This window comes from Osmerus mordax, chromosome 9 (genome assembly GCF_038355195.1).
Source record: "Osmerus mordax isolate fOsmMor3 chromosome 9, fOsmMor3.pri, whole genome shotgun sequence".
Taxonomy (NCBI): Eukaryota; Metazoa; Chordata; class Actinopteri; order Osmeriformes; family Osmeridae; genus Osmerus; species Osmerus mordax.
Genome location: NC_090058.1, coordinates 12,030,558 through 12,041,254, shown reverse-complemented (window position 1 = coordinate 12,041,254; position 10,697 = coordinate 12,030,558). Strand labels below are relative to the sequence as shown.

At 42.6% G+C, this 10,697-nt stretch overlaps 1 protein-coding gene across 1 annotated transcript in view; it reads right to left on the bottom strand.

The window, feature by feature from the left end:
* Positions 1-1,319: 1,319 nt before the first annotated feature.
* foxn3 (forkhead box N3) overlaps positions 1,320-10,697 on the bottom strand; it is a gene marked incomplete in the record, with an annotated part of 26,652 nt that continues 17,274 nt past the window's right edge. The window contains 2 exon segments of the mRNA XM_067243580.1: positions 1,320-5,906; positions 7,901-8,006. Coding sequence (XP_067099681.1) covers positions 5,441-5,906; positions 7,901-8,006 — 572 coding nt within the window.

Here is a 10,697-nt window from a genome sequence, read left to right as displayed (position 1 = left end):
ATCAGTCCTAACTAATCTTTGTCCAAATACATGTTAGGACCAACAATGTACTATAACTAAATTAATAGTCTACACATTATGTGACATAAATACTAAAGAGTAGGGCAAATGTGTTCTGGAAAATCTAGAATAATTCCACACCTTTGACTGAGCATCTGTCACTATGACAACCAGGAGTAAAAAATACCAAACAGAACTTCAGACTAAACAAAAGATACAAAATTGACAGATCCTGAAAGAAATGTTAGATAAGTTCCAATGATAGGCACCCCTTGTTTGTTTCCTTGGCAACAAGGCCTACCAAATAGGACTGGTGTTGCCAGAGATAGAGGCACCCTGGAGGCACCTGAGTTGACCCGTGGGCAATCAAGCGTCTCGAAAGAGGCGGGGCTTCTGGGAGACAAAAAGTATGGAGACACTTTGTACCTTGTCAAAAAAGCAGAGCCCTTTGATAAAAGTAATGTCTGTCAAATTCTAGGTAAGTGGCACATGAATGTTTGCTTTGACAAATTTGAGCTATCATCCTTTAAAGCTGGAAACAGTAGCTACTGTAACCAAACTCTTAATGCACCGTGCGCCAGTTGTAATAAAAAAACAAAAAAAACAGACAATCAGCAAAACAAAGGGCCAGATATGACATGCAGGCAGCAGGCAGTGCAACTGCTGTTGCAGTGACAGGCTTAATGCACACTTTCCTCCTTACTTTACTGCCGTTGCATAGCAACTGAGTCGGCCGAGGGTGTGGTGCTTGTGTGGTTTGTGTGCGTGAAAAAGAGAGGGAGAGAGAGAGACTTGAAATGGCCTATCATTAAGTCTGTCCCTCTAATTAGAAGGGTGTCCTGCATGTACTGTATAGTGCAACACAAACAGGCTTTGAAATAGCCTCCATGGGTTATGAGGCATAAGCAAACATCTCATTGTGTGTCTCGGACGCCGTACACAAAGAACAACCCTTCCTCCCTCCTTCAACACAACCCACAGAGGGCATACTGTGATGTGATTCATTTAATTGTTGACATCAGTGATTATTTTGATACTTTTGAAACATGGTACTGTATTACCTTTTTAATAACCCTATCCCATCGGAATGTCTTTCACTGATGGCCAACACAACAAACTTAAGCCTTTGTCAGAGTATAGGATCTATTGTGTGTGGCCATACACAAAACTGTTCCTAAAATATATTCCACTGGACCAGTCTAAGAATATTAAATTTGTGAAAATATTGTGGTGAAGGAAAACTTGTCTACTGGTAAAGTCTTTTTTGTGTTCCTCGCAAATAAATGATATAATAGAATGAAGGCTTACTCGTATCATTTTGCAATGCGTTCTTTTTTATTGCAACTGGAAGACAATACAGCACAGAAACTTTATGGTAGTTTTTTTTTCTTCGGAAATCAACAGAATAAAAAAACAAACAAAAAAACAAACAAACAACAACAACAGCAATAACAGAAGAAAAAAAACATTTTGTCGTCTTGATGGACAAAGTGATATTTACATTAATCAATGAAGTTATTTGTCTTTGGCAATATGATTACACATCAAGGAAATACAGAACGCATACTTATATACGTCTCCATATTAACGGATCAGTTGGAAGGTCATGCCGTCAAGACTGCAGTTCACATAAAGAATACAAAATGATTGGTAGCATGTTTTTTCATCATACACCATTTACCTGTTACAAACTACTTGGCTTTGTGGTGTTTTGTTATGCCTTACAGTTGCCATGTTAACAAAGAATCACTTTGTATTTCTAAATATTTACTGAAACAAACATGGGGCCAAAAAAAAGTAATTGGCAATTTATAATGAATTTTAAGTTTGTAAGCTTCTAGTTTGGGGGAATAAAGATTACCAGGTATTTTCTGGGAATCTCAGATAAATAGTGAACAAAAATGAAAGTATATCTGACTATTAATTGCTCACTCATCACATATTCTGCAAACCTTGTAAAACAGTAAACAAAAAATGGCAGTTGAACATAGAGACAAAATATACACGCACACAATGAAACACTATTTGAGTCTTTCCGAACTTTTGCCTGGCTAGTATTAACAGTTTGTTGATATATTCAATATCTCTATACTTTTCAATAACACTTTTTTCATTTTTAAAACATGATGGAACCCAAGGGACTGCTGAGGGAAAGTTATGTAGTGAAACAAGGAGGAAATATCCCCAGTATTTGTAACAAACTAAGGGGAATAAACTGAAATATACATCATTTTGATCAGTAGAGGGTACATTTTACACAACAGGCAGTCTTACTGACAGAAGCTCATCACATTGACCACACTGAGGAGAAGATAAAGTCCAACTTAAACTTTTATGTAAGTTTATGAAGCAATAGTGCTTAGAAGTGTTGTATTAACATTAAAAGTTGCTTAATAAACAGACACAAATGCTTAATGTCTTTTACGTGTCACATGTTATGAGGAGATTACAAGGAGTTTATGCATGCCACACTGAAAAGTTATCATGTCCCGCATCTTATCTGCTAGGAAAAGGATAAGGGCAGGACGTTACTTTGGAGGCCAATGAGACAACAAAAAAGTGACAACTTTCTAATAAGGTCTTCACTAGGCTCGATACGTTTTGTCATTCCGCACATGTACCAGAATTTCATTGCCACAGAAAAACAACTGAGTGCAAAAAAAAATAATCACACAACATAAAACATCCCATTGAACAATACACAGCAAGTAGTGTAATAAAAAGTATGATCTTAACATTATAGATATTGCGTCTGACAGACATGCTACAACTCACTGGAAAATTTATGTTGGACGTACACATCAAGTAGGTGTGTATCTGCTGTATTTTTAGGTTCATATAAAATTGTACAGGCTTTGGCACTGAACGTATACAATATCTCAAATTCAACATCGTAGTGCAACCCGGCAAAATGATGTTAATATAATGCACTAGAGTTGTATTAGCCGTCAAACTAAATCTGTATTGTTGTCTGAGTTTTATGTGCAACAAGTTGATAGTAGCCGGAGTAATACTGACATTGAAAACCGAAAAGTAAAATAAATGGTTAAAACCAACAACAAAAAGAGAACTCAAAGCAAAGACACCACAAATATGCGTACTGAGCCAAAATGTCTTTTTAAATGGAAGACCCTGAAATATCAAAGACGTACCAAGCCTTTAAAAAGAAAACATGGTGGAAGAACTAGCAAGGGGGGGGGGGGTTGGGGGGGTGGAGACCTTCACTCGCTACACAGTTCTCCTATATGACATGGGTTTGAAAATGGATTCACCAACATCCCTCTGACACTATAGACAATGTACAGCATGGCTATGCGAAAAAAAAAAGAAAAAAAGAAAAAGAAAAAAAACTTTCAAGGTGCAAACTTTGAAATCACATGAAATATGTTTCATCCTTAACCCTTAAGTAATAACAAATGAACAAACAGGTCAAACACTTCATGGACTGTTGTGTTTGTCTTATCAAGCATGACCGCCAGGTGAATAGACAACTCTGGGGCTATCCTTGTATGGTAGGAGTACAAAATTAGCTATCTGGTGGTAGATCGCACTTCCACTCCAAAAGTGACATCCTAATATTGCAGACATCTTTTGCAAACAGTCCGGGTTATTGTCCCTGAAGAAAGTTAACTTAATCTTTTCCGAGTCCACAACAAAAAAATATAATCATAAGATGAGTGAGGACAAGAAACAAATAAATTGAGTTCATATTAAGACAAAACAACAAAGAGGAATTCCACACCAGGTGCAGAACTTCGAGGCAGAACCATTTTGCTCTCTAGGATCTATATTTATATGAAAATAATTCATGCTCCATGCTAAATACATTATTTACCTTACGTGAACTTTTCTCAGAATAAAAAACTGTTTTCTTTTCTTTTTTTGTACAGAACCCATGCAACATGATTTGGAAAATCCTGCTGGCTACATTGCTTAAATTAAGAAAGGGAAGGGAAAAAAGCTTTTAGGTGAACCTTTATACAGTGTTATCCTGAATGGATGAAATTGCTTTATTACGTTGAGGGTAGGTAAGAAAACAAACAAATAAACACAAAATCCATAGTCATATATTTCTCTCACTAAAAATAAAATTGGCAGGCTCTGTAGCTTCCTTGTCAACCAGTCAAGGTGTTCAGGTTTTTATGCCACAGGGAAAATATCACAATTTTCATATACATTTAGACTTTTTGACTCTAACTCACTTTGATTGCTTTTCAAAAAGGACACAGGCAGTTTCTGAGGTTATCTTCCTCTCTGGTAAGCACTAGCCAGCCTATTAGCTTATGGCTTCTTTATTTATTTAACTCTGATAACTATATTTTTAAAGAGAACTTCTTCAGAGCAACTAAGCCTTTTCTACTGTATACCAGTGACCTTTGTCCCAAAACAGTTATACTTCAAGAGCTAACGATCACTGTTCTTTTTGCCTTGGCATGCTACATAGATTTGGGTGGCTAAATTGTATCAGCACCTTAGAAAGACAGGTGATGTGGCAAACACAAGGCAGTCAAGGAATTACTAGCATCATCACTGGGTTGACCAAAACGTCCTCTTTGGCACCATCCAGATGCTGACACACTAAAGACATGTACACGCAAGCTATTGTGGATTTGTTTATGGGGACACTGGCAGATATCTGGGCTATGCTAACAACGGCTAAGCTAACAGTTTCAAGGGATTTCATTTTAAATGAACATCAGGGTTACTTCTGCAGTCTGCTTTTTCACACTTTACCCTCCAGATACTTTACTGCAATGTACAAACCAAAAAGTTAAGAGTTGTCTTTGCTGACAGCATAATACTATTACTTTATTGTTAGATACTAATACCAGTTGTTTTTGCACTTTGTAATACTCCTTTTTTGAAGAATTTGCATCGCATTATTAAAACTAGTATGGAATAAGTGGGCAGTTAAAAATATGTAATAACTACAGTGCTATAGTTTTTACTATATCCCACTGATGTAACTTGCCTGTGAGGCAACTGAAAGGATTTCCTATAACTGAACAAAGCTAAACATGCACCCCCTACAATCGGTTTGATATCAATGACAATGATGGTTCCATATCAATGTATCCAGGCCATATCTTAGTAATGGCGGGGTCTTTTTTCCCCCAGAAAACAATGTTTCCCCCTCCTTGCTCTCAGCTAACAGAAACCTGTTGGTAACTTAGCTGAAATGTCTTAAAAAAAAATTCAGCTATGGCTTTAGTCTCCTTTCAACAAAACAAAACAACAACAGAAAATCAACCCTCAAAAACATTAACACCAACGCTAGGAAAACAGAGTGATTGTTTGATATTGCCACAAAGCATTCAGATTTTTTCACCTGATGTCCTGAAAAAAGAAATCGTAAATTCTATATTAAAAGTGATGTTTTGTTTTATTTTCTTGCTCTTTTCAGCAAAATCTTCCCTCTCTGTCTCTCTGGCAGCACAAATCAGTTTTTTGTAGGTTCTTTCTGCTCTTTCTGGCCTTTGGCCGTCCGATTGGTAATATTGTTCAAGCAAGCTCTGACTCCAGCGAGGTGAAGCAGCGAACCAGCTGCTTCCTTCATCTCTTCATCGTCGCTTTCGGGCGGTTTTTCCGTACGCCGTTTTTTCAGCGGGAGCGTATCGCTCGCCAGTCGCAGCTTTGTTTTCAGGAAGTGATGTCGTTTCTTGAGTTGGGGGGTGTGGCAAGAAGCGGAGTCTATATCTATGGGCCAATCCCGGGGCTCCTTCTTGATCTTGCTCTTGTCGTCCTCTTCTGTGTCGCTGCCTTCGTTGCCATGGAGACTACAGTCGCTGCCCTCGTCTGATTGGGCTGTGCTGTAGGTGTGGTCCTCCTTGGGGTCACTGCTGACCAATGGGGAGTCGCAAGATGGTTCACTGTCACTTCGCTTCCGACAACCCACCAAAACTGTCCTGTGTAGGGGAAAGAGAAAGTCGAAGAGATACCAGTGTTATGATACATACAGCAACATACTCAATCAGTCACTCTTAATCAACCAGACAGAGGACACAAAGAGGCAGACACACTGTAAACACACTTGCACATCTACAGTACATACACACAAGGCTGCAGCCACAAGAGTAATGCCTGCAGTGTTCCTTTCGCTAAGGTCTGTGCTTCTCATTTGCGCTTAAATGACACACGCGACACACACATTAGCTCATCGCCAGACTAAACAATATGCATGGTACACACATGCATTGTAGGAGGGGGGGGACAAGAAACATAAGTAGCACGCTAACTAACAGGATGTTACACACTTAACAGTTCCGTGCGTGTGACTCAGGGAGACTTGGCATGTTTACAGACACAGATGGGGGCTCGGTCGGCAGTTAACGCGCCGGTTAACGCACAGCCGAGCTAGCCGTGACTGCTAACGCTAATCAATGAATCGGCGTCTAATTGAATTAGACAACACGCGTCTGATAGAGGCGCTACAGAGAGGGAGAGAGACAGAAAAAGAGATGGAGAGATAGAATGAGAGACAATGGCAAGCAAAGGCTACGGGGGAAATTGCCTTTATATGTTTGCCATTCAGTGTGTGTGTGTGCGCGCAAATGTTTCCACGAGCAGTGTGGTATCGCAGCCTATGATAGTGAAGACCTCAAACGAGTCAATATTCTCCCGATAGCTACAGTTCCACTTGATTCAACTAAATTTGGTTCCTGCGCTGTCACCAGGGTGTGATTACGATACCATCACGTCAAAAGCATTATAAAACAGTTGACTTTCTCTCTTTTTTTCTTCTCACTGTTCAGTTCCCTCGTTTAGGCGTCCGCTCTTTCAGGCCAATTACACCTGAACGAAAGCATCAGGCACGGATCCATCAGACCTCGCTGCTTCGTGGCCTGCGGATTTCTCTGACAAACGCTGGCATTTTCCCGCACGTCTGAGAGCTCTGAACCTGAGTGCTTTTGGCCGGGTGCAGTCTGCCTGGTGCATTTAGGGCTCATGAATAATGGCAACAGGCCCAGCGGGCTAAGAAAACTGTGCTCAATAATTCATATCTAAATGCAGTGTCACTCACTCTCGCCCTCAATGCCAGGTCACCTTCCTGTTGTCTCGCAGGTGCCTTCGTTACAGGGTGGGGAAGGCTGTGTAGGTGTGCGTGGAGGTCCATGTTCCCAGTGAGGATTAGTATAAAGGTTGGAAATAAGTCAATCACAAAACAAGGGGATGTGTGTGCGTAACGGAAGGACAGAGGGGAGAGCGTTTGTGCCATCTCTTGAAGTCTCTTCTTTAATTGGGTCACACGATACAGTACCAAAGGGCCGGTACCAATTTATAGCCCGCCTGATGTCGCTAAGCTGATGTGACTGTTTCTGTGTCCAGCTGTCAGCTGCCTCTTTGATCAAGAAACACAACGCCCATTTGAAACTCATCGGGAATTGTGTTTCCAGGTGTGGCTGACACCTGTTCACACCTGCATGGCCTGGGGCAATTGCATTCTGTCCACACCTGTTGTGAGTGTGTGTGTGTCTATATACACCCCCCTCTCCCCCTAGGACAGAAACAGGATTTTCGTCCACCATTTTAATTCCATCTTCTCACTCTCTCTTACCCTGATGAATCCTGAAAAACGTACACATAGTATGTACGGAACACACCGAACTGGTCTGAGATAGGGACAGGAGATCTCACAACCCTCAGCACAGCACATAGTATTCATTTAAGTATGCTTTCTTAACTTCAGTGACTTGTTGTCACTGGAAAGAAAAACACAGGCTTTCCACAAACAAACATCAAGCAAATTGTAATTTTTTTCTGTTTTGGAAGTGCCTTTTTTAATTTATTTTTTGCTCTGAGAGTCTGTGCAATTGTGTGACAGGGCTGTGTGTGTGTGCCTCTTGTGGTGTTGTGAATTTGTGTGCGTGTGTTTGTGTTGAAGGTTCAGGTGTGTACTGACCTGACTGTGGCTGTCCTGCTGCCGAGGGGGTTGATGGGAAGCGGTGGGATTCCTGGGAAGAGACCTTGACTCATCCTGGCTCCGTTCTGGATCACTCCCTGAGGGACTGGACAGGGGGAGAGGGAAAGAGAGACAGCGAGAGAATGAGAGAGAAAGACACAGAGAGAAGGACACTGTTAATGACGCATACAAGTGCACACAAACACACATCCTTAGACCCCAATGCCCAGATAGCCCTTTTCAGGAAAATCATCAAAGAAAGGATTAAAAAGGGATGAAAAGAATAGGGAGGAGGGCAGGAACTGGAGAGACCCCAAACAGGCAGACATCCACAGACCCAAGCTGCTCTACTCGTGAACCAACCCATGTGTCCACACAAACACAAACCACCGTGGCAAATCTGTGTGTACGTGCGCACCCAGGGCCTGTCTATTAAAACGCTTTCTTAGATTAAAATTTGTTTAAAATTTGGCAGAACAGAATGGCTTGAGGAACCGAGAAAACGATGGGGTGTGAGTAGGACAGAGCGAGAGAGAGAGAAAGCGTGGACAAGTGAGAGACAGAGATATGAGAAAACAAAAAGAGAGAAAAAACATGGAAGCAGGACAAACTGTTTTCTTTCCCATAGACTTTGCTAGAACACCCTGGGGAAAGACACTGCTGGATGACAGCAACAGAAAGAGAGAGAGAGGAGGGGGAAGGCCAGAAAGAAAGCAAGAGAGAGAGAGAGAGAGAGAGAGAGGGAGAGAGAGAGAAAGAGTCACTTATTCTCTGACTTCCATTAGTAGATTGGGATCACCCACTTATTTGTGATTGGATTTGTAGTTTGACAGACGGCCGGATCCTGGCCTGCTGTGTCATGTGACCCCACAGTACTTACAGACCCCGTGGGACTCAGGTGTATTCAACAACATCATGGCTGCCGCAGCATCAATGTCCTGATCTGGGAAAACGCGAAAGACAATGGCCATCCTTTTCAGGTACAGTATTTACAGTGCTGTTTTGTGTTTCATTCGGGCACAGGATCTAGGATATGCCTCCCATTCCAGTCTGACCCAGTTGTCTTTAGGGGGCACCACTCCAAACCCATCAGACAAGGGTGTGGAGTCACCATCAATATACTTGTTGAACGTGAGCAGGTCGGTACCCCAAAAGTAAGTAAAGGTCCAAAATATCCAAAAGCATGTGCACACAGGCACAATCCAGAACACTCACACACACACACTCACACACAAACACACAGACACACACAGAAAGACACAGATTCAGACTGAGAAACGCATCAGGTTTTCCCTCAAGCTGAAAGGCACACACATGTACATGCCCTGACTAAGCCTGTCTAAACGCTATTGATAGAACACAAACGGGGCTCAATTGATGAGCTAACCGCCACGAACGGACTGACTCAATACCATCTTCACAAATTGCAGTCCCAACGTTGATTTTTTGGGGGTCGGGTTCCTCTCGAACTCGCTGGTTTTCCACTAAGAAAATCCATTCACCTCGGCGACGGAACACAATTAAGGTTAACGTTGGGGAAACAGCTTGTAATTGGCTGAAAGCCCTGCGTCATCACTGGGTAGGCCATCCAATGGACTCAGTCATTCATACGCTAGACTCGGAATGGTTCATCTTTTGTTTTTCCGAGACAACCAAACAATAGCGGGGGTTCCTAGCGGTGGAGGCCGTGGCCTGGGTGTACTGGGCCCCCTGCACCGGCGCACCTGCCACCACTCTCTATTTTTCTCTCTTTTTTTGGTTGGCCAGGCGGTAGACATGGCACGCAAGCGTTCTGACATGGCAGGCGCCCCTAATCTAAAACAGATGGCCCGGTTATTGGAGGGAGGAGGAGGAGAAAAGGAAGAAGAAAAAAAAAGAACAACAGAAGATGAGGATGTGAAAGAAGAGGGGAGGGGGGGTGGGTGGAGATATCATGGGTTTGGAAATCACGCGTACTTTTCTGCCCGCTTGTGAGGGGTGTGGCGGTTGCCTTGGCAACTCCCTCACTCCCACAGGTCGCCATGGTCACTGCATAACCCCCCCCCCCCCCCCCCCAATAGGGTGAGTTGCGCAGATAACGTGTGTATAAAGATTGTTCTCACTGTCTGCGCTCGCATAAAATGATGCAATTGATCTTTCAAACGCCATGGATTACCACTTTTTGTGTAGCCTTTAGGCCTTTTTGTCGTATTTGTTCTCTCTCGTTGTTCAATGGAATCCACAGTAACCCACAATACTCCTACAGACAACATGTAAGAAACCAAAGCGGTCGACACAAAACATCTCAGAAGAGCTCCAGAAAGGGAGGTGACCGTGGAGGGCTCGGAGAAAAAAAAAAGGGAGGGAGCGGTGAGAGGCGTATTGGGACACTACCATCCCTTCATCCCGTTCTTCCTCTTCTTCGTGTGACCGAGTGACAAAACGCGAAGTGACAGCGGAGACGCGGAGCGCTCGGGAATTAGCGTGGTCGGGCTAGCGCGGTGAAAGGCTAACGAGAGCACTTCATTGTGGCGGGGGTTCATGTCTCACAATGGGAGAGTCCATTCAGACGGAGAACTGGAGGTGGGGGGTTGGGTATTAGGGGATGGGCTAGCGGCCCCTGATTGGAATAGAACAGCAGAGTCCTTGCCCTGAGAGGTTCTTAAAGAATGTTGGGTCACGTCTTTGGGCAATGGGATAGCTGAGTGAATCGTGTCTCATATAAATAACTGCCTGTGAGAAACCTCTTTGCCTTTCTCCTACTTTTGCTCGCTCTCTGTTATGTTTCCTAATCTCTCTTGAATAGCAACTCCACTGA